The sequence below is a fragment of the Rhinoderma darwinii genome, chromosome 1 (assembly GCF_050947455.1).
Source record: "Rhinoderma darwinii isolate aRhiDar2 chromosome 1, aRhiDar2.hap1, whole genome shotgun sequence".
Classification (NCBI taxonomy): domain Eukaryota; kingdom Metazoa; phylum Chordata; class Amphibia; order Anura; family Rhinodermatidae; genus Rhinoderma; species Rhinoderma darwinii.
In genome coordinates this window covers 245,039,987-245,064,819 of record NC_134687.1, presented here as the reverse complement: position 1 = coordinate 245,064,819, position 24,833 = coordinate 245,039,987, and the positions used below count along the sequence as shown (strand labels likewise).

Here is a 24,833-nt window from a genome sequence, read left to right as displayed (position 1 = left end):
GAAATATCCAATGTTTTCATACCTTGTCCAAGGTATTACACTATTTCACGCTTTTCGACAGCAGAGAGATCCTTTTTCTTTCCCATATTGCTTGAAACCTGTGGCCTGCTTAATAATGTGGAACGTCCTTCTTTATGTTTATGACACCTAAATCCAATGTGCATAATAATTTGGAACGCGGTGTATGTTAGTAAGAAGCCAGGGGTGCCGGTGGAATGCAATAAGGGTATGTGCACACACAAATTCAAAAACGTCTGAAAATACGGAGCTGTTTTCAAGGGAAAACAGCTCCTGATTTTCAGACTTTTTTTTTAGCAACTCACGTTTTTCGCTGCATTTTTTACGGCCGTTTTTGAAACTGTTTTTCGATAGAGTCAATGAAAAACAGCTCCAAAAAGGCTCAAGAAGTGACATGCACTCGCGGGCGTCTTTTTACGCACCATTTTTTGAAAATGAGGCGTAAAAAAACGGCCCGTCAGAACAGAACGCCGTATTTCCCATTGAAATCAATGGGCAGATGTTTCTAGGCGTTCTGCTTCTGTTTTTTCAGGCATTTTTCAAGGCATAAACGCCCCCGAAATACGCCTGAAAACACTACGTGTGCACATACCCTTAGGGCATGGCCAGACGTGGCGTATTTCTGGCAACACTGTCCGCATCTGTTGTGGCTTTGCCTAAAATGTGCAGGAAATTGATGCGGATTAGCCTTTGCGTATTCAGGTGAAGAGTACTTCCTGCTGTCTTTTAAAACATTTCATCTCAGTCTGGCTATAGACCTAGAAACACATAGGTCCAGCCAGAATGAAGAAATATCCTTTTCTTAAAACCAATACGCAACGCAACACACATAACATCTGCGGATTTCATTGCAGAATTTTGAATCTCCATTGAAGTCAATGGAGAAATTCCGCAATGAGTCCGCAACAATTCCGCTACACGTCCGCAACAGCCAGTGTATGCTGCGAACACCAAATTCCGCACCGCAGCCTATGGTCCGCAGCGGAGTTTTCCGCCACATGTGCACGAACCTAACTAAAAAGGTGTGGAAACCAATGGAGAAAATGTCCGCTCTGGATTTCCGCAGCGAACTGGCCGCAGCGGAATTCCAGAGCAATTCCGCCACGTCTGGCCATGCCCTTAGGCAGAATTCACACGACAGGGTTTCCCAGCCGGGTGCCGGCCGTTCATAAATCGGCCGGCACCCGGCTGCATTAGGAACAATAGACCCCTAATGGGGCTATTCACACGACCGATTTTTTGACGGGCCGGGAGAACCGGCCGTCAAAAAATGGGACATGCCCTATTTTCGGCCGGGTACCCGGCCGCCCGGCTCCCATAGAAGTCTATGGGGCCGGGTAATACACGGCCATCACCGGAATGTGTCCCGAGTGATGGCCGGGTCTACCGTTGCTCGCGCTCTCTCTCCTCCTCCTCACAGTGCAGAGTGCATGTGAGGAGGAGGAGGGTCTTTTTTTGTTCCCTGTAGGAGTCGGAATCCCCAATCCCCGGCCGGGGATTGGGGATTCCGCTACAGGAGAAGTGCGTGACTATGCTGTGTCCATATATGGACAGTGAAGTCACTCACTTCTGCAGCGGAATCCCCGACTCTATGGCCGGGGATGCCGCTACAGGAGAAGTGAGTGACTACACTGTCCATATATGGACACAGCGAAGTCACTCACTTCTGCAGCGGAATCCCCGACTCTATGGCTGGGGATTCCGCTACAGGAGAAGGGAGTGACTACACTGTCCATATATGGACACAGCGAAGTCACTCACTTCTGCAGCGGAATCCCCGACTCTATGGCCGGGGATGCCGCTACAGGAGAAGTGAGTGACTACACTGTCCATATATGGACACAGCGAAGTCAATCACTTCTGCAGCGGAATCCCCGACTCTATGGCCGGGGATTCCGCTACAGGAGAAGTGAGTGACTACACTGTCCATATATGGACACAGCGAAGTCACTCACTTCTGCAGCGGAATCCCCGACTCTATGGCCGGGGATTCCGCTACAGGAGAAGTGAGTGACTACACTGTCCATATATGGACACAGTGAAGTCACTCACTTCTGCAGCGGAATCCCCAACTCTATGGCCGGGGATGCCGCTACAGGAGAAGTGAGTGACTACACTGTCCATATATGGACACAGCGAAGTCACTCACTTCTGCAGCGGAATCCCCGACCTGTGGCAGGGAATTCCTCTCCAGGAGAAGTCAGTGACTACACTGTCCATATATGGACATTGAAGTCAGTGACTTCTCCTGGAAGGGGGGGGATGGGTGCAACCTACAGGGGGCTGGGTGGCATAACCTACAGGGGGCTGGGTGGCATCACCTACAGGGGGCAGGGTGGCATCACCTACAGGGGGCAGGGTGGCATCACCTACAGGGGGCAGGGTGGCATCACCTGCAGGGGGCTGGCTGGCATCACCTGCAGGGGGCTGGGTGGCATCACCTACAGGGGGCTTGGTGGCATCACCTACAGGGGGCTTGGTGGCATCACCTACAGGGGGCAGGGTGGCATCACCTACAGGGGGCAGGGTGGCATCACCTACAGGGGGAAGGGTGGCATCACCTACAGGGGGCTGGGTGGCATCACCTACAGGGGGCTGGGTGGCATCACCTGCAGGGGGCTGGCTGGCATCACCTGCAGGGGGCTGGGTGGCATCACCTGCAGGGGGCTGGGTGGCATCACCTACAGGGGGCTTGGTGGCATCACCTACAGGGGGCTTGGTGGCATCACCTACAAGGGGCAGGGTGGCATTACCTACAGGGGGCTGGGTGGCATCACCTACAGGGGGCTGTGTGGCATAACCTACAGGAGGCTGTGTGGCATTACCTACAGGGGACTTGGTGGTATTATCTACAGGGGACTTGGTGGCATTACCTACAGGGGACTTGGTGGCATTACCTACAGGGGACTTGGTGGCATTACCTGCAGGGTGCTGGGTGGCATTACCTGCAGGGGCAGGGTGGCATCACCTACAAGGGGCAGGGTGGCATTACCTACAAGGGGCAGGGTAGCATTACCTACAAGGGGCAGGGTGGCATTACCTACAGGGGGCTGGGTGGCATCACCTACAGGGGGCTGTGTGGCATAACCTACAGGGGGCTTAGTGGCATTACCTACAGGGGGCTTGGTGGCATTACCTACAGGGGACTTGGTGGTATTACCTACAGCGGACTTGGTGGCATTACCTGTAGGGGACTTGGTGGCATTACCTGCAGGGTGCTGGGTGGCATTACCTGCAGGGGGCTAGGTGGCATTACCTGCAGGGGCTAGGTGGCATTACCTGCAGGGGGCTAGGTGGCATTACCTGCAGGGGGCTAGGTGGCATTACCTGCAGGGGGCTGGGTGGCATTACCTGCAGGGTGCTGGGTGGCATTACCAACAGGGGGCTGGGTGGCATTATCTACAAAGGGCTGTGTGTGGCAACAAATTTAAATGAAATTCATCCGATTTTAAAACGGACAGGGAAAAAAACGGATGCAAATCGGGTCCAAATCGGCCGGTAAAAACGGCAACACGGCCCGGAACGGATGCAAACTGGATGCAAACCGGCCGTGAAAATCGGCCAAAAACTGCCGATTTTCCCGGCCGACACTCGGACCCTGTCGTGTGAATGAGGCCTTAGACTGCAGGATCAGACTAGACAGGGTTTGCATATAGTTTGTTACTATGGAAACACATATGTCTGATAAGAACTGTAGACAGAAAATGGTACAGGATTTGTAATCAAGACTGATCAAGACAAAGTTGCTTCATTCTTTATTTTGGATGCACTGGAGCATCAAAAAAATTATTGGTAGACATAACCTTGAAGGTTGATTAACGCACCATTTATGGATCTTAATCATGTTTGGTGCTCCTTGTGGTCTTTTTTTTTTTACTGACATTTTAAGGCTGGGTTCCCACATAGCGTTAACGCTGTAAAATATCTGCACCGAAATTCTGTGCAGAAATTCTGCAGAATTTACAGTAGCAGCAACGTGAATGAGAGCAGCTGCGGGTTTTGTGCGGAAATGCTGCTTGTTTAGCTCATAGACTTGAATGGGGAGCATAAATTCTGCAACAGATAAGATTTCTTGCGATTTGTACAGTGTTTACGCATTGGAAATACAGAAAAAATAGCTGGAAATCTGCAGGTGCACATATGCTTTGCTATAATCAATGTTCAACAATGGATACACAGGTAAAAACAATCCGAAACAACCACAGAGTTTCCGCAGCAATATGCGCAGCAAAAACGCATTTGTTGCGGATTTCTATGACTGAATTAGGCTTCGTTCACATCTGCGTTGGGGTCCCGTTCTGACGTTCCATTGGAGCTTTCCGTCACAACGGGATCCTGAACAGACACAAACTGACACGAACGGAAACCAGAGGTTTCCGTTTCCATCACCATTGATTTCAATGGTGACGGATCCGGTACCCATGGTTTCCGTTTGTGTCTGTTGTGCACCGGACCCGTCGTCTGCACTATTGCTTCTGACAAAACGAAGGGTCCGGTGCACAACAGACACAAATGGAAACCATGGGCACCGGATCCGTCACCATTGAAATCAATGGTGATGGAAACTGAAATGTGCCAGTTTGTGTCTGTTTAGGGTCCTGTTCAGACGGAAAGCTCAGACGGAACATCAGGACGGGACCCAACGCAGATGTGAACAAAGACTTACTAGTGTTTTTTTGAGATTCCGCTGCAGATTTTCTGTTGCAGAAATTCTGCAGTGTATCCAGTGTGTGGGAACATACCCTAAGGGTATGTCCACACGGCCTATTTTCAGCCGTTTTTCGGCCCGTAAATGCCCGAAAAACGGTTGAAAAATCGGAAGCAGATTTCTGTTCTGTTTGAAAAACGGCCGCGTAAAAAACGGCTGCGAAAAAGAAGTGCCTGTATCTTCTTCAGTCGTTTTTGGAGCCGTTTTTCATAGACTCTATAGAAAACAGCTCCAAAAACGGGTGTAAAAAACGCTGCGAAAATCGGAAGTGGCTTGAAAAACGTCTGAAAATCAGGAGCTGTTTTCCCTTGAAAACAGCTCCATATTTTCATACGTTTTTGAGTTTGCGTGTGAACACACTCTTAGGCTGGGTTCACACGTGGCGGAATTTCACTTAAATTCCGCTGCGGACACTCCGCAGCGTTAATCCGCAGCGGAGCCGTTTGTCCATTGACTTACACTTTAATTTAGCAGTGTTCGTTTAGACGAGGCGTAAAATTCCGCTGCGGAGCATAGGCTGCGGAGCGTAATTTGGTGTCCGCAGCATGCTCTGTCTGTTGCGGAGCAGTGGCGGACTCATGGCGGAATTTCTCCATTGACTTCAATGGAGATTCTAATTTCCGCAATGAAGTCCGCAGCTGTCATGCACATGTTATGTGTGCTGCGGATCCGTCTTGCTTTTTTAACTTGACATTTCTTCATTCTGGCTGGACCTATGTATTTCTAGGTCTACAGCCAGACTGAGGAAGTCAATGGGGCTCCCGTAATGACGGGAGCGTTGCTAGGAGACGTCAGTAAATAGTCACTGTCCAGGGTGCTGAAAGAGTTAAGCGATCGGCAGTAACTGTTTCTGCACCCGGGACAGTGACTACCGATCCCAATATACAGCAACCTGTAAAAAAATAGAAGTTCATACTTACCGAGAACTCCCTGCTTCTGTCTCCAGTCCGGCCTCCCAGGATGACGTTTCAGTCTAAGTGACGGCTACAGCCAATCACAGGCTAATAACAGGCTGCAGCGGTCACATGGACTGCCGCGTCATCCAGGGAGATCGGGCTGGATGCCGAAGGAGGGACGCGTCACCAAGACAACGGGCGGTAAGTATGAATTTCTTTGACTTTCACAAGGGAAAGTGCTGTCCCTTCTCTCTATCCTGCACTGAATAGGGAGAAGGGAAGTACTTTTACCGCAGTCCGCAGCAGCTAGTCCGCATCAATTTTCTGCACATTTTGTGCAGATCCGCAGCAGAATCTGCAACGCAGATTCTGTGCGGCATTGATGCGGACAGTTGCGGAGGAAATCCGCCACGTGTGGTCATGCCCTTAGGCTTCCTTTAGGGAATGGCCAGATGTGGTGTATTTCTGCAGACACTGTCCGCATCAATGCCGCACATAATCTGCGTTGCAGATTCTGTTGCGGCTTTGACTAAAATGTGCAGTAAATTGATGCGGATTAGCCGTTGCGTATTCAGGTGAAGAGTACTTCCTGCTGTCTTTTAAAACATTTCATCCAGAGCAATTCCGCCACGTCTGGCCATGCCCTTACACAAATATATATTCGAGCAATTTAAACTCAATAAGAAAACACTTCTAAAAACACACATGTTATTAAAATGTAACATGTTCTTTCTTCCGTTTTTGAAGTCCTATAGAGAAGCCTATGGGAAAAACCGCCAGAAATAAAACGCCAGAACATGCTGCATTGGGGAAAAAAACACCATTGACCACAACAATGCAACAAAAATGCCACATGCATAAAGTCAGTGTATGTAGTGATTTTAAAATTTTACTATAGACTTCAATGTAACATCTGGCAAGACAAAAAAATACTCCACTAAAACGTGAATAAAAACTCCATAAAAAACGCAAAAAAGAATGCAGCTAAACGATGTGGGAAACATCCCAACAAAAGTCATCACAATGAGTTTATCACTTTGTAAACATGGTACAACTATGGCTATGATCATAGTTACAATTAAAGGGCTTTCCCCGTTTCAGCAAATTAAGCTTAATCATTGTATAATTAAACATTTTTCTAATATACTTTGTGCTGTAATTCCTCATGGTTTTCAAGATCTCTGCTTGTTATTGTGAACCTCTGCTGTTTACTCCCAGAGAATGAAAGTCTATTCTGGTCATGTGTTGATAATATAGGTGCATAGGGCTTTACATTGCTTTTAAAGGATAGGAAAACCCAAAGAAATTATATTCTACTTGCTGAGCTGTTTTTTTTTATATGACATTTAAAGGATGTAGAGGATATTTAGGATATATTGTGGTATTGCAGCTCAACCACATTCACTTCAATGAAGTGGACCTGCAATTCCAGACGCAACCCATGGACAGGTGTGGCACTGTTTCTAATGTCTAATCCTAAACCCTTAAATCTCATCAGCATTACAATGTGCATAGGGAGCAAAGTCAAATGGAGTTGAAGCCCGAGGTATTTTTTTTTGTTTTTTTAACCATTAACCCCTTGATGACCGGCATGACACCTTTTCACAGCATGATGCCTTCTCACTCGATCATTTAGGGTACTTATGCCACAGAGCAACCCTTAAATGGCGCTGTGGCATAAGCCCAGAAAAGGTGTCTTGTCCTGTCTAGAGCGGGTGCCAGACTTTTTAAAGACAATCGGGCTCCTGCTCCAATGGCTGGGATCAGAGTTACCTAAGTATATAAGTGGTTTTGGAAGGAAGGGGCTCCCTCTGTCAACCCATCGGCACTCCCATGATCGGTGGTGCCAATGGTTTCCATGGCAGCCGGGGGCCTAATAGAATGCCTGTCAGTTTTACACTGACAGGCATAATTCACTGCAATACAGAAGTATTTCACAGTATTATAAAAGTGATAAAACAATCGCATAGTGAGACTAAAAAAAATTGTAAAAAAAAATAGATCAATAAAGTTTATAATAACAAAATGAAAAATCCCAAGTAGAAAAAATGTAAAACTGATTTTTTTCCTTTTAAAAAATGCTTTATTATAAAAAAAATGATACACAATTGGTATCTATTGTTACTTACCCGTACGGTGAACACCCTTAAAAATAAAAAAACATGCCAGAATTGCTGTTTTCTGTCGCATGTACCTAAATATAGTATCAATGAAAACGAAATAACCCCCAAAAAAGTTAATAAGACTTAAACAATACATTTTATGTACCCATGGTGCCATTAAAAAATACAACTCGTCCCACAAAAAAAAAAAAACTGTCACACGGAAAAATAAAAAAGTTATGGCGTTTAAAATGCGACAATAAAAAAGAAAATTGCTTGGTCATGAAGGCCCAAAAGAGGCTGATCAATAAAGGGTTAAAAACTACATACCTTGCATTCCCCATTAACACAAACATCATAGGAATCGGGTCTACATGGAGTTCCATCTATTACTGCTGCTGCTCTTTCAGTGTAGAAATTGAATCCTTCAGCTAAGCAGTTCAATGAACAAGCCTTCACACCTCCTTTAATCATAAAAGGAACAACAAAGTTATGGAATATTAGATCTTTCTAGAAAGACATCCAGATACCATTTGAAGTAACTATCAGGACATTCTGGGGCAGAGAGTTCCCTAGTCTTACTGCTCTCACACTATAAAAAGCTGCTCTGAGCTGATGGTGAAATGTTCTATCCTGTAAATGTAGTGGATATCCCCTTGTCAAGGTTACAGGACTAGCATTGAGAAAACCATTAAACAAATCTCGATATTGTGCTTTGATATATTTACACATGATTAAGTCACCCCTTAGCTGTCTTTTCTCCAGTCGTAGGCCTCAATATAAGATATTAGACCAATGTGATCTATATGATTAAATCTCCTTTGCGGCCTTATATATTTTGGTAAAACCATCCACCATATATGGGACCACATATGCCGAAATAAGACCAGTATAAGATGTCAGAACATAGAATAGCTCAACTCAAGTTCCAAGTGCTGGCACATATCCCTGTCCCACTTATAGGATAAAACAATATGCCAAATATGTCTCAGTTGGGAATACTCCTTTAATCTAGCTTTAGTGATGCATGATGTTCACATAGAGGAGTTGAAGATTAGGTCATCATTGTCAGACCACTGGGCGCAGTTAGATGACTTATTCGTTCCCACTAATAGGAGATCACGCTGAGTCTATACACTGCAGCATGTTGTCACTGTGCTAGGCCATGCCCCCTTTGTTAATGTGGGACCACGCTGCTAGCCGCCCATTATGCTCTTTCTATTTTACCTATACACACATTAGGATACTCAGCACATATCTACCACTATTGCCATATATCGAGCACTTTGTGGACTTTGTGTGAATAAGGCCGATTGGTCAGTTTGTAAAAAATGTTCCCTCCTGGCTATTCCACGATCAATTTCGAGTGGTATTATTGCAACGTGGAAGCGTTGAGGAACCACAGTAATTCAGCCACGAAGTGGCAGACCACATAAAGGTACAGAGCGCGGTCACTGGGTGCTGAGGTGCACAGTGCATAAAAGTTGTCAACGCTCTGCTAATTCAATAACTGCAGAGTTCCAAACCTCCCCTGGCATTAACATTCGCACAAAAACTGTGCCCTGGGAACGTCATGGCATGGGTTTCCATGGCTGGGCAGCTGCATGCAATCATTACATTACCAAGCACAATACCAAGAGTCAGATAGAGTGGTGTAAAGCACGCTGCCACTGGGCTCTAGAGCAGGGGAAATGTATTTTGGGGATTGACAAATCACGCTTCTCTATCTGGCGGTCTAATGTACAAGTCTGGGTTTGGCCAATACCAGGAGAACGTTACCTCTCTAACTGCATCGTGCCAACTGTAAAAAGTTTGGAGGAAGATCATACTATGGGGTTGTTTTTCAGGGGTTGGCCTAGGCCCCTTAGTTCCAGTTAAGGGAAATCTTAATGTTTCAGCATACCAAGACACCTTGTACAATTCTATGCTTCCAACTTTGTGATAAGAGTTTGGAGAAGGCCGTTTACTGTTCCAGCATGACTGTGCTCCAATGCACAAAGCAAGGTCCATAAAGGCATGGTTGGATGAGTTTGGTGTGGAAGACCTTGACTGGCCCACACAAAGCCCTGACCTCAACCCATCGAACACCTTTGGGATGAAGTAAAACGGAGGCTGTGAGACAGGCCTTTTCGTCCAACATCAGTGTCTGACCTCACAAATTCTCTTCTGAATGAATGGGCAAATCTTCCCACAGACACACTCCAAAATCTTGTAGAAAGTTATAACAGAAGAGTGGAAGCTGTTTTAGCTGCAAAGGGGAGACCAACTCCATATTAATCCCTATGGATTTAGAATGAGATGTCATAAAAGCTCCTGAAGGTGTAATGTGTAGGTGTCCCAATACTTTTGTGCATATAGTGTAGCTCTTTGAACAAGACAGAGAAAAAACCAAAAAAATTATGCGGTCATTAAAGCCTACAATATGCTGGTCACTAAGGGGTTAAATTATAGGGACATTTACCGACCTTAAACATTCCTGCACCACCACAAACACTAGAATTATTAGGTGTTAACCTGGTTACCAATTATCTGTAAATTCCTAGACAGCCATAAACTGGAGCGGGGAGGGGGCAGAATTTTGCCATCTCCACCATGCTTGAAAATCCCCTTTAAAAATCCAGCGTTTGCCCCTGTAGGTGTTTCAAAGCCTTAAATGACTGAAAAATATTATTGTACTTGATTCATGAAACGGAGTTCAGGACCTCATTCTCGGTGTCAGAGAAGCCTGCTCGTTCCAGGTCCAGCTGTGTTTCATACTCACAAAAATTTGATATGGACTTGGCTGTAAGCTTTCTATTTTCTATAAGCCAAATTCTTAAAAGGTTAACATTATGTTAAAATGTAACAGCAAAAATACAGATCTTTACATATAAATGTGAGGAGCTCTCATTCAAAAAGGGCCCCCAGGACCCTGATCTCTGGGGGCATACTGTTGCATCTGTTGTACATTAAACTTTGTTCCCGGCCTCATTTCCCCTTTGCACCTCTGCACTCTCTCTAGGAATGTGCTGAGCTGAGCATTTCAGTCCAATCTTCCACTAGATTCTGCGAGTGTGGAATCTCCCGGGAGGCAAATTCCCTAGTAAGGCAGCAAGGGAGGAGGTGGTGTACAGAAATCTGGCTGAGTAAATAGAGGAGGGGTACATAGCAAATGGGTGTGAAACAGTCTGTATTTGGAAAAACGAATGTTCACAACATTGAAACTAAGTGAAAATATACACAGTGCAGTTATCTGCAAAGCACAGATAAAATCGATCGAAGTTTGTACCAGAAGTGTCAATTATCTCCAATCCTTATCTTAATAGTAAGAAAAGTTGGAGTAAACTGTGACACATTTATTAAGAGGCTAAAGACCCTTAATAAATGTGTTGCATCCTTCGACTGAGCCGTGTGCAACTATTGTGGTGCAAGAGCCGTGGCAGATCCATTCCCCACATATCTGCCAAAAATTTAAAAAAAAACACATACTCACCTCCCCGCTAATCTTCTGCCCTCTGGGTTCCCTAAGCATTTCAGCACGGCTCATACAAGGTCCTGACGCCAAGCAGCATCAGGGCCTTATATGCGACGCAGCACTTCAAATTTAAATGTCTTTTCTTTTTTTTTTGCTGTCGAATGAGGGGGGGTGGGGTGGGCTGCAGTCTAATCAAGGGTCAAGGTACGATGCCCATCACAAGCTACGCCCCATAGATTGAAATTTGGAGTCGATTTCCACTACAATTTCCAACAATTTTCGGGCGTAATTTATAATAAATTTGTCAAGCCGATGTGACCACACTCCTTTTTACAAAGCCATACCCCTTTCCACAAAAGTGGCTAGGGTGGCACAAAAAGGGCAACAGGCTTTTGGGCCCTTTTATGACTTTGAAATTTGCCAAATTACCCCCATAGTGGGTTTTTTTGTGTGCAAGCCGCCTATTTTAAATTGTATCCTGCGATAACCATAACGTATAAATGTGCAGAAAAGACTTTAGACTGTCGATGAAATCTCACTATTGCCTTCCAGTGCTGGGGTCCTGGATTCAAAGCCAACCAAAGGCAACATCGGCTTGAAGTTTCTATGTTCTCCTTGTTTTTATGTTGGTTTCCTCCAGGTTCTGCAGTTTTATTCCACACTCTGAAGAAATACGGTTAGGTTAATTGACTTCCTATGAAATTGCCCCATGAGTGTGTGTCTAAGTCCCCTTGCATACAACCGTAAAAATTGTCCGTAATTGTGGACCGTAATTCGGTCCGCAATTACGGACCCATTCAGTTCTATTGCCCGCGGACGCCTTTCGGTATCGCTACGGATGGGTGTCCGTGCCGTAGAAATGTTCAGAAAGTTATGGAACATGTCCGTTCTTTTGCATTTTGCGGGCCGTGCTCCCATACTTTGCCGTAATTACGGACACAGCTGTGTGCATGAGGCCTAACATAGGGAATTTAGATTGTGAGCCTTCGTGAGGATTGATTTTAATGATGACAATATTTGTACAGCGCTGGTAAATATGTTGGTGCTATATAAGCGATGGAAAAAAATGTAAATAAATCATATGTTGCTCATTCAATGAAACAAATAGTTAGATTGTGTTAAGATGGGCATGAATGGCAATATACTTAGCTATTATGATTATTAGAATAGCTATTAACGCTTTGATGGTTTGATGCCCAAAGCAAAATGTCACTGTTTGAAATGCTGCATTCCAAATGTGATTTTTTTTTCCTTCTCTACTTCACGTACATTTTTTCTTATTTTTGCGGCACACAAAGGGACAGAAATAGGGGAAAAACATGTTCTCCTTCTATTTAAACCCCTTAATGACCCAATGCAGATTATGGAAATCTGGTATGTGACTTTATCAGAGAATAATTCTGTAATGGTTTTGCACATTCAAGTAATTATTTTTTCCTATTTTCAACTTCAATATGTCACATATGTACATACACACTCTACAATTTTTTTAATTAAATATATATTTCCATCTGTTTACTTTACTTTGGCAGCACTTTTGAAAAATGTTTTACATTTTTGAGCAATTTAGAAGACTTAAGGGCACATTCAGACGTGGCGGAATTGCTGTTGAATTCCGCTGCAGACAGTCCGCAGTGGAATTCTGCAGGAGCTGTTTTTTACATGTCTTTCTATACATTTTTAGGAAAGTTAGTTCAGACGTTGCAGAAAATAACTGTGCGGAAATTAGTCTGCAGTGCCGAATTTTCCCTCCGCAGCATGCTCATTACATTGCCGAGAAGAAGCGGAATTTCCCTGCGGATCTCAGCATTTGCATTGCAAAAACTGAAATCTGTGGCAAGTCCGCTGTGATATCTGCAATGTCTGAATTACCTGTCAAATATGCAAATGTTGCTGCTAATTCGCTCAGAATCTGCAGCAACATTTTCAGTGGAAAAATTCTGCCACGTCTGAACATGGCCTTACAAATTTAACAATAACTTTAAAAATGTTTATATACATTTTGTTTTCCTTCACCAAGTCTAAGGCCATGTTCAGACGTATTTTTCCACTGAAAATGTTGCTGCAGATTCTTTGCGAATTTGCAGCAACATTTTCATATTTGACAGGTAAGGCTGGGTTCACATGACCTATTTTCAGGCGTAAACGAGGCGTATTATGCCTCGATTTACGCCTGAAAATATGGCTCAAATACGTCGGCAAACATCTGCCCATTCATTTGAATGGGTTTGCCGATGTACTGTGCCAACGACCTGTCATTTACGCGTCGTCGTTTGACAGCTGTCAAACGACGACGCGTAAATTGACTGCCTCGTCAAAGAAGTGCAGGACACTTCTTTGAAACGTAATTTGAGCCGTTCTTCATTGAATTCAATGAAGAACAGCTCAAATGTTCGGCCGTCAAAGACGCCTCGCATAATGCGATGAGGAGCTTTTACGTCTGAAACGACGGAGCTGTTTTCTCCTGAAAACAGTCTGTCTTTTCAGACGTAAAAGACAGTTCTCGTGTGCGCATACCCTAATTCAGACGTTGTGGATATCACATCGGACTTGCTGCAGATTTCAGCCTTTGCAACCGAAAAAAAATTTCAGAAATTTAGCTGCGGTGCAGAGTTTTATTCCGCAGCATGTCAATTGTATTTGCATAAACACTGCTTATTTGTTGCGGCTATTCCCCATTGAATTCAATAGGGAGCTAAATCCCACAACAAATCCACAGGATATGCCCCTCTGGGACCCGCACATATCTCTAGAACAGGCCCCCCTAAACCCAGTTCTAGCTGTTTGTTCTCTCCCGGCCACTTAATGATTACATGGTCGAGCTCCGGAAAAACAACGTAACTCGCTGAGCTACGCCAATTCCGTAACTCCCATAGAACTGAATAGTAGTTATGGAAACAGCATTGCATGCATGCATGCTACGCTGCTTCCATAACTGCCATTCACTCCTATGGGAGTTGCGGAAACAGCGTAGATCAGCGAGTTACGCTGTTTCCGTAACTCCCTTAGAACTGAATAGTAGTTATGAAAACAGCGTAGCTCGCATGCTACGCTGCTTCCATAACTGCCATTCACTCCTATGGGAGTTGCGGAAACAGCGTAGATCAGCGAGTTACGCTGTTTCCGTAACTCCCTTAGAACTGAATAGTAGTTATGAAAACAGCGTAGCTCGCATGCTACGCTGCTTCCATAACTGTCATTCACTACTGTGGGAGTTACGGAAACAGTGTAGCTTCGCGAGATACGCTGTTTCCGTAACTTGACCATGTAATCATTAAGCGGCCGGGAGAGCACATAAATCTAGAACAGGGTTTAGGGGGCCCCGTTTTAGAGATAGGTGCGGATCCCAGAGGTGGGAAAAAATAAGCCCTTACACCACTCAATTGATGAAAAAATATAAAAGTTATGGCTCTCAGAATGTGGTGAAACAGAAGAATTTTTTTCTTTAACAAATTATATTTTCCTATTTTCTGTAGTCTAAAACCTGGGTGCGTCTTAGGGCGGATATACACGAACGTGATATACGTCCGTGCAACGAGTGTGATTTTCACGCGCCTCGCACAGACCTATATTAGTCTATGGGGAAGTGCAGACTGTCAGTGATTTTTGCGCAGCGTGAGTCCGCTGCGTAAAACTCACGACAGGTCCTATATTTCTGCGTATTTCGCGCATTACGCACCCATTGAAGTCAATGGGTGCGTGAAAATCACGCGCACCACACGGAAGCACTTCCGTGAAACGCGCGTGATTCGCGCAACAGCAGTCAAAAGTATGTTTGCAAACAGAAAAGCACCACGTTCTTTTCTGTTTACAAACATCCAAACGGAGTGTCATAATGATGGCGGCTGTGCAAAAATCACGCAGCCGTTAAGTGCCTTTTGCGCACGCAAAACGCCGCATTTTTTGCGTGCGGAAAAACACACATGCTCGTGTAAATCCCCCCTTAGTCAGGTGCGTCTTATAGTTCAAAAAATACGGTAACATTAGCTTGAATTACTTATAGGCCCCAATCCATGCTTGCAAAAGATTTGAGTTGGCAGAACGATGTGACACCCCCAAAAGTGACCCTATTTATGGGTGTATTGAGAATGTTGATTGCAAAGTTGTATCTGTAATTAAGGTGGTAGATTTGTGTTTTATCAAGTGTATCTTTTTAAGGACATAGTTGTCTTATACAGTACATGACCTTTAGAAGCACACTTTTGATTGTATTAGGCCCCATGCACACAAACTTAAAAACAGGCCCATAGACTACTATTGGCCACGGGTACCTTCCCGTTTGCTTACAGGAAGGTGCCCGGGCCGTTGAAAAATATGGAATATGTCCTATTTCAGGCCGTAATCACGGCACGGGCAGTCCCATAGAAGTCTATGGGGCTCCCGTAATTACGGGTGGCTACGTGTGTGTACCCGTAATTGCGGGAGCGTTGCTAGGCGACATCAGGGTATAGTCACTGTCCAGGGTGCTGAAAGAGTTAACTGATCGGCAGTAACTCTTTCAGCACCCGGGACCATGACTACCGCTGGAGTTAATAGTATTAAAAGTTAACTTACCCAGAACTCCCTGCTTCTTCCTCCAGTCCGGCCTCTCGGAATGACGTTTCATCCCATTTGACTGCTGCAGCCAATCACAGGCTGCAGATGTCACATGGACTGCCGCGTCATCCAGGGAGGTCAGACTGGATGTCAAAAGAGGGACGCGTCACCAAGACAACGGCCAGGCTACGTATGAACTTCTTTTAGGGCACATTCAGGATTGTTGTGGAATTCCGCTGCAGACAGTCCGCAGTGGAAATCCTTAGCAGACAGTTCGTCCATTGGTTTCCACACCTTTTTAGTTATCTTAGTGCAGACATTCAAAAAACTCAGCTGCGGACCATAGGCTACGGTGCGGAATTTTCAGTGCGCAGCATGCACTGTCTGTTGCGGAGAAGAAGCGGAATTTCACTGCGTATTTCAGCCTTTGCAATGCAAAAACTGAAATCTGTGGCAAGTCCGCTGTGTTTTCTGCAATGTCTGAATTACCTGTCAAATATGCAAATGTTGGTGCAGATTCATTGCGTACTTGCCCCAAATCTGCACCAGAAACTCTTCCCGAAAGGGCTGCCCCTTCTCTATATCTGCCGATTAGTGCAGAGAAAACGGGTCCGTAAATACTGGTGGAATACGGGTCAAATACATGTGAAAAAGGACCCGTATTTACGGCAGTATTTACTGGAGGAAGAAAATATGTTCGTGTGCATGGGACCTTACTCTGTTATAACATATTTGTAAAATAATGCTGCATAGTTTTTGTGTCAAACAAAAAATGGGGATCAAATAAAAGAGAAAAATTTGTACTAATAAAGGAGATGTGTCCCTAACATTGCATTTGCCTGTACATATAAGGGTATGTTCACACGGCTCATTTTTGGACGTTTTTCGGGCCGTAAACGCCAGAAAAACGTCCGAAAAGAGGGAAGCAGAACGCCTCCGAACATCTGCCCATTGATTGCAATGGAAAAAATGGCGTTAACTAAAAAGGTGTGGAAACCAATGGACAAACTGTGTGTAAAGGATTTCCACTGCGGACTGTCCACAGCGGAATTCCACAGCAATTCCGCCACGTATGAATGTGCCCTAAGGACAGTGAGGGTATGGTCACACGCAGTGTTTTCAGGCGTATCTTGGGGCGTTTACGCCTCAAAAAATGCCTGGAAAAACGGAAGCAGTACGCCTACAAACATCTGCCCATTGACTTCAATGAGAAAAACGGCATACTGTCTCGACGAGCCATTTGTTTACGCGGCTGTTTTGAAAAACGGCCGCGTTTAAAACGGCCGCGAAAAAGAAGTGCATGTCACTTCTTGACATGTTTTTGGAGACGTTTTTCATAGACTCAGCTCCAAAAACGGCCATGAACACGCAGTGAAAAACGCGAGTTGCTAAAAAAACCGCTGAAAATCAGGAGCTGTTTTCCCTTGAAAACAGCTCTGTATTTTCAGACGTTTTTTGCTAAGCGTGTGAACATACCCTAAAGGATCACTAACCCCCAAAATATTGTCAGCTTTACTAGAGGTATTAGCAGTTATTACAGGTTGCACAAAAACTGCCACAAAATAAAAGGCATGTGTATTGTTCAGGAACAGCTCATGTATTACATACCCTCCAAATATAAAAACTATGCCCATATCACCAAACAGTACGAAGAATTAAAATAACTACTTTATATGGCAGGACATAGTCATAATAACAATAAAAAAAAACAACATTTTTTAAAATTCAATACGTTAAAGGAATATATTACCATGTTGCGATCAGTTAAAAAAAAATCTTTATCGCAAGTATGTGATTTCAGTGCATTTGTTTGACCTCATTGTTAAAGCTACACCCTCAAGGTATTCATCAAGCCGTATGGTGAATATTTTGACAGCACAAGCTGTTGGCACAGAGGGGTGGCATAGAAGAGAAAAAGTCACATTTTTTCACAAAGTTGTTATTTATTGATAAACTTTTTGTTTGAAATAAGTGCCACTCGAGAAACACACCTCTATAATAATTTGGCTATTTTTAGGAATACGGAAATAACCTATTAGTGACCCTATACAGCTGTCTGGATTCAAGGCAGTGTTCAGAAGGGAAGGAGTGGCATGAGGGTTTCATGGCGCAAATCTAGCATTCACAATTTTTAGACGTAATTTCATGTTTGCTGAGGCCCTGAGTTAGCGGAAAAAATAAACCCCTTAAAGTGACCCCCATTTTGAGAACTACCCCCCTTAATCTAGGGTTATAGTTTGAATTTTTTGTTTTGTTTGAGGGTTTTTACAGATATACCAATTTTTTGTGACCAATTTTGTGTCACTGCTGCTGCCCAGACCTTAGCCAGGGCCTGATGTGGCAGCTTGAGGGGATCCGGAGCCAATGTCTCTATTCTTTCACCATGCCTTTTGAAAGGGTGGCAGTTGGAGGCCATGACCTAACTGTATGGAACAGTGCGTTAAGGCAGTGCAAACCATGATGTACAGTTAGGGGTTAAGGTAGTTTGTTCAATCAATAATATTTATACCAAAAATGAATGCTCTAATTTTCCCGTGCACAACAATATAATACCAATGTGTTATGTATGATGTCACTATAGTGCAGAAAACAGAGATCCTATTTTAGTTTTAAATGTATCTCCCTCCATTAACTTTAGACACAGCCTCTGCAAATGGATGCTAATAATCCAGGTACAGAATTTTTTGTGAAAGTACAAAAGGAGATATGGTCGGGTTAGAACAGACAGAAATTGGTGGCTGGGCGTAATTATTTTATGTCTGGAGTAATTATTTTATGTTCAATCTATGTGATATTGCACGTATGCAATTTGCTATATAGAAGAGGCTGGACGCAGCCGCAGGGTGAAGGGAAGCCGACATGACCGTCCTGGTAGGGAAAGGGTTAATTAGTTGAGGGAGAGTTGGAAGGAGCTGAAGGAGGGACGGGGAGGAGTTAAGGGGGACGGGGGGCCGTTACTGCGCTTCCCGCTGTTTCTCGGCATTGAGCCGGAAGCAGCGGGAGGAGTAACATAGAAGCAAGTAAGCTCCCCGTTGCCCGGCTTTCAGAAATGGCAGAAGCCCTTATGTTAGAGCGGCTGCGTGCCGCTGTTGTGCACCACGGTCCCGGATGGCTAGAGGAGACCGTGGCTGCAATAACGAGGATCCCGGACGCCGTTTCGCCACGTCGGGCACGGCGTTCGGGGTCTGTTGAAAGGGACAGGCTCCCCTCCCCCGGCCCCCTTACGAGCATGGCTATGGCGGCGGGGGGGGAGTCGGCAACAACCGCTCCTGCGCTGGGCAGGCAGAGAGCGGTGCCAGGGGTGACGGCGACGCAGGCTGGGTCGACCCGTCCCTCTCGGCGGTCCCGACCTCCAGAGCGCCTCAGTCCGGAGGTAGTCCCGCGGACACGGCGTCGCAGAGGGAGCCCGATCCCGGACGCTGCAGGCCAGGCAGCTGGGAGGACCGCCCCTTCCCAGGCCCTGCGTCCTGGCAGGAATCCCAGGCCGCGACGGGGTCCGGCGGTAAGCAGGGAGTCGCAGGCTGGGCTCCCTGTCACCCCTCCCCCATCAGATGGAAGATTTGGAGAACAAGGTACGGCCGCCCCGCATGGTGATGTTCCGGCCAGGGGGCAGGCTTCGTCAGGATCGTCTAGACGGACGCCTAGATCTGCAGCGACGTCGAGGCAACAGGTCCGGTCGGAAGTCTGGGTCCCGGCGGTCGGGCGGCAGGTTGCCGGCCCATCGGTCAGCGCGTCCTCATCCCCGTTCCGAAGATGTCGTTGGGAGGGACAGTCGTCGGCGAGAGAAGAACTGGAGGAAGGTGAACTGGACGTGTATCGTCGAGGTCAGGATGGTCCGGCTGACGGGAACACAGCGCCGGTGCAGCCCGGTGAGTGTATAACTCCATCATTGTCTTATCCAGCGATTTTTATGTCGGGTGTCGGCGGGGGGGCGGCTAGCATTGCATCGGGGGCCGGTAGTGGCGCGGGCGGACACGACGGAGCGGGTTTGGCAGACTTAGTGGGTTGCTTACGGGAGCTGGTGGGGCGCCTGGATAGGGCCGCGGCGCCGGTAGTAACGGAAGTGTCTCCTGCGGTAGTTTGGGAAGGCCCCAGGGACGTGGGATCGTTACAGGCGCGTCCTGTGGTGGCGGTTAGAGAGGCGGTCGCGGTGTCGGTACAGACCGAGGCACAGAAGGACGGCGATCGAGTGCGTATGGACGATCGTGCTCGGGGGGAGGTGTATGTTTGTTTTGAGGGTCCGTTGGGGGCGCATTTAAAGCAGGAGGTGCGTGATCGGATCTGGAAAGACGAATATGTTGAAATTTTTTCTCTCTTGCCGCTGGCTAAATTTAATTTGGATAAGAGCAAGCGGGATGAGAGTAAAAAGGACGAGGAGGAACGGCGGCGGTATAGGCTTATCCCGCAGACGTTCGTTAATTGGTCGCAGGCATTCGCCATATTGGCTAGTGTGATAGGGGAAAAGGCGCCGGAAAATTGTTCGGCGTTGTTTTGTTATTTTGATGCCATTGGGGAGGCTCATAGGGCGTATGGGGGTCAGGCGTGGCTGCGATATGATGAGCAATTCCGTCAGCGGAAGGCGGTTCGGCCGGCGATTCGGTGGGACCAGAAGGATATTGCTCTCTGGTTACGGGTTACGGCTCCGGTTAGGCAGCCCTTTCCCGGGAGCGGTGGCCAGGGAGGCCAGTCTAGTCAGAGTGGACAAAGCGGCGGGGGAAAGGCGGGGTTTTGCTGGCAATTCAATGAAGGTCAGTGCAAGTTCGGGGCCACGTGCAAGTTCAAGCACGTGTGCTCCGAGTGTAATGGTGCATCACACGGGGCGGCAAAATGTCTGCGAAAAAAGAGGTCAGGGAACCAGCACGGGGCTGGTCAAGGGGGTGTCGCCGGTGAGGGTGGAAAGGATGGCCCCTTATCTAAGTGAGTATCCGGATAGGGCGGCAGCTAAGTTGCTTTATGAAGGGTTTCGTGTTGGTTTTGTTATTCCTCCGCCTCCTTATGAGGTTCCGGTTACGCGGAGGAATTTAAAATCGGCTTACTTGCATGCGGAAGTCGTGTCGGAAAAGTTGTTAAAAGAAGTTTCGTTGGGGCGCATGTCGGGGCCATTTGTTGAGTCGCCGGTAAAAGATTTAGTTGTGTCCCCTTTGGGTATTGTCCCTAAACGCGAGCCCGGAAAGTTTCGTTTGATTCAACATTTATCGTATCCCAAAGGTTCGTCGGTAAATGACGGGATTGATCACGAGTTGTGTTCCGTAGTTTATACCTCATTCGATAAGGCGGTGGGGTTAGTGCGGGCTGCGGGTCCGGGGGCGCTGCTAGCAAAAACCGACATCGAGGCGGCGTTCAGGTTGTTGCCGGTCCATCCAGAAAGCCAACGGCTGTTGGGTTGTTTTTGGAATGGGGCCTTTTACGTGGATCGGTGCCTTCCGATGGGGTGTTCTCTTTCTTGTGCATACTTCGAGGCGTTTAGTAGCTTCGTGGAGTGGGTAACGAGGGGAGTATCCGGGGTCGATTCGTTGATCCATTACTTAGATGATTTTTTGTGCGTTGGCCCGGGGGGTTCGCCGGTTTGCGGTAATTTGCTTCATGCACTACAGAAGGTGGCGAGGGATTTTGGGATCCCTTTGGCGCCGGAAAAAACGGAGGGCCCGGTAGCGACGATTTGTTTCTTGGGAATCGAAATTGACTCGGTGGCAATGGAGTGTCGGCTCCCGGCGGATAAGTTGGGTGCTTTGAGGCTGGAGGTTCGACGGGCTTGTAGAATGAAGAAAATGGCGCTGAGGGAGCTTCAGTCGCTGCTGGGGAAGTTGAATTTCGCCTGCCGGATTATGCCAATGGGGAGGGTGTTTGGTAGGAGGTTGGCGGCGGCAACGGCGGGAGTGCGCGCGCCGCATCATTTTGTGCGGCTCAAGGAGGAGCACCGAGCTGATCTTCAGGTTTGGGATGACTTCTTGGGCCAGTACAATGGTCGCTCGCTATGGATGGCTCCTGCGCAGGATACGAGTGATTTGAATATTTTTACGGATGCGGCTGGGGTGGGTGGTTTTGGAGCTTATGGGGGAGGTCCGTGGTGCGCGGGTCAATGGCCGGCTAGCTGGGTGTCCAGTGGACTCACGCGGAATCTGGCCCTGCTCGAGCTGTTTCCCATCGTGGTGGCGGCTACCATTTGGGGGGACAGGCTCAGGGATAAGAAGGTCCGTTTTTACTGCGACAACATGGGGGTGGTGCTGGCCATTAATAACATCACGGCGTCCTCTCCTCTGGTAGTTCAATTGTTGCGACATTTAGTGTTGGTGTGTTTGTCATTGAACGCGTGGGTGGTGGCGGTGCATGTCCCGGGTGTTCAGAATTGTATCGCTGATGCTCTTTCTCGCTCGCAGTGGGACCGGTTTCGGCAATTGGCACCGGGAGCGGAACGTCTCGGGTTGGCGTGTCCGGAGCATCTGTGGGATCTGGTATCGGTCCCGTAGAGCAGCTGTTAAAAAGGTCTTTGGCGCGCGCGACGTGGAGTGCGTATGCTGCTTGTTGGAGGCAGTGGGAGGAGTGGTTAAGAGAGTTGGGTGACGTCAATACGGATAGAGACAGGTTGGTGGCACTTTTGTACTGGTTAGGGGACGCCTGGGAGTCGGGGTTTTCAGTAGCGAAGGTGAACCGGTTCATATCTGCGGTGGCGTTTGGGTTTAAGCTGCGGGGTTTTCGGGATGTATCGAAGGAATTTCTGGTATCGCAGGCTTTGAAGGGGTTGCGTCGAGGTAGGGTGGAGGCGGATAGTAGAAGGCCGGTGTCGTTTGCTTTGCTTAAATCGTTGGGCGGTTCATTAGCATCGGTATGTCGTTCTTCAGATGAAATGCATTTGTTTCGATTGGCTTTTTCGTTAGCGTTTTTTGGAGCATTTAGAATAGGTGAGTTGGTGTCGCCAAGTACAAAACGGGCAGGGGGGCTGAGATCTGGGGAGGTGAGCCTATTTGCAGATCGGCTAGAGGTATGGTTGCGTCGATCAAAAACTGACCAAGTAGGGAAGGGAAAGTTGATAGTTTTGTTCGCTCTCCCGGCGTCGGTCATGTGCCCTGTAGAGTGCATGCGGGGTTTTACGCAAAACGGGGGGTCTCCAGATTTGCCTTTGTTACGTCATGTGGACGGGTCGTTTTTGTCCAGGTTTCAGTTTGGAGCTGTATTTAAAAAATGTTTGACGGCGGTTGGTGTTGCGGCAGGCTCATATTCATCTCATTCCTTCAGGATTGGCGCAGCAACGGAAGCGGGGCGCTGGGGGTTGGATGATGAAGGGGTGAGGCGTATTGGTCGTTGGGAGTCTAAAAGGTTTAAGTCCTATGTCCGCCCCCATATGTTATGATTGGGGTTGTTTACGCTTTACAAATGTTATATTGGTGGTGCCTAATTGTTTTTTTCCGTTTCAGATTCGCCTCCTTGTCTGGTGTGGTTGATGGGTCATTCGTACGTGCACTGGGGGGCTTTGAGGGCGGACGTCCGCCCGGATGGTCGCCAGTTGCGCATTCCGCGACAGGATGCGGTTGTGCATTGGCTGGGTTTTAGAGGTATGTCGTGGAACAGGGTGTTGGCGGAATTCCAGACATATGCGCGGCTTGATAGGGTTCCGGAGGTTTTAGTGTTGCACGTGGGTGGGAATGACTTAGGAGTCCGCCCTTTTCGTGAGTTGGTGCGGGATATCAAACATGATATGTTGTGTTTGTGGGTATCTTATCCCAAGTTGGTGGTAGTGTGGTCGGACATAGTCCCAAGAAAGCATTGGCGGTTAGCTAGATCGGTGGAGAGAGTCAATAAGGCTTGCATAAAGGTTAACCGGGCGGTGTCCCGTTTTGTGGCAAAGAACGGGGGCATTTGGGTAAGGCATAGGGATTTGGAGTCAGGAGTGGGGAATTTCTGGAGAAGTGACGGGGTTCATCTGACCGAGGTTGGCATTGATCTTTGGAGCTTGGCGATAGCAGAAGGCATAGAAAGGGCGGTGGTGGTGTGGAGGAACTCACAGGCTTAAGGGGGTCAAGGCCTGTTTCGCTGTGGCGGGGGGAGTCCTTGAGGCCAGTCAGTACAAAATGGTGGGGGGGTCGCATCGGGGGTATGCGTCCCCCAAAAAAGGTACATGGTTGAAGACTTCATCGGGTGTTATCCCTTTGAAGTGGTCTTCTGGTAGAAGGTATATCACTTGAAGGCTTCATCGGGTGTTATCCCTTTGAAGTGGACTTCTAGTGGTCGGTATATCACTTGAGGGCTTCATCGGGTGTTATCCCCTTGAAGTGGACTTCTAGTGGTTGGAGCCATCTGCAGAGGTGAACGGTGCTTCCGAGCTGGTTTACGGCTGGAGGTAATTGGTGGTTTGCAGATGGCTAATTCGGTGTGTTCTTAATAAGGAACATCTGAAGGGGCTTCAAGGACTTCCTCTGCTCGGGTTAATGTTAACGGTTAATTGTTATTTATGATTCTGACCCATGTTGGGTCATGTGAATTATTAGGAGGAATTCTCTGGTGGATTCCTAACTAGTTATCCGAATGTTTCGGATTTAAATTGTTTTATAAAACTGTGAAATTAATAAACGGCTGCTGTTGCCATTTCACATCCAACCTCGGTGTCATGCGTCTTTACTAAGTGGGGGTGGGGGGGATAGTATGGTCTAAGGTTAACACACGACTCTACCTAGGCAGGTCATGAGTTGTTTATTTCTTTTAGACTATTAGAGTTCCGGTAAGCAGGAAAGAAATGATCTGTGCGTTCCCTGTTGTCCACATATACAGATCAGCGATAACAGTAAACTATTGTTAACAGCCCATTAGATCTCTGTTACCAGTGATTTGTATACACATTCGTGACCACAAGATGCAGATTGCGTCTTCTCTGCATGTCCCTAAGCCCCCTCTGCACAGAGATGTCCTGTGATGGCTTCTGCTTTCGGGTCGTTTCTTTTGATACCAGGCTTCTGCATTCGAGAACACATAGCTCAATACTGTCTTTGTGTTAGTGAACCGATTATCTCTGTTCCCCGTCACAGTATAGGATTGGGCTGTCAGTGTGACGTCTCGATCCTGCCAATGACAGTGCATGCAGGAGCAAGTAGTGCCATCAAAGGCAGCACATAAATTAATATGCTAAT

The 24,833-nt window shown here is 46.9% G+C and overlaps 1 protein-coding gene across 1 annotated transcript in view; it reads right to left on the bottom strand.

The window, feature by feature from the left end:
• Nucleotides 1-24,833, bottom strand: part of ADAMTS10 (ADAM metallopeptidase with thrombospondin type 1 motif 10) — a 132,753-nt gene that overhangs the window by 51,280 nt on the left and 56,640 nt on the right. Inside the window, exon 16 of the mRNA XM_075850091.1 lies at nt 8,055-8,188. Coding sequence (XP_075706206.1) covers nt 8,055-8,188 — 134 coding nt within the window. The remainder of the gene's footprint in view (nt 1-8,054; nt 8,189-24,833) is intronic.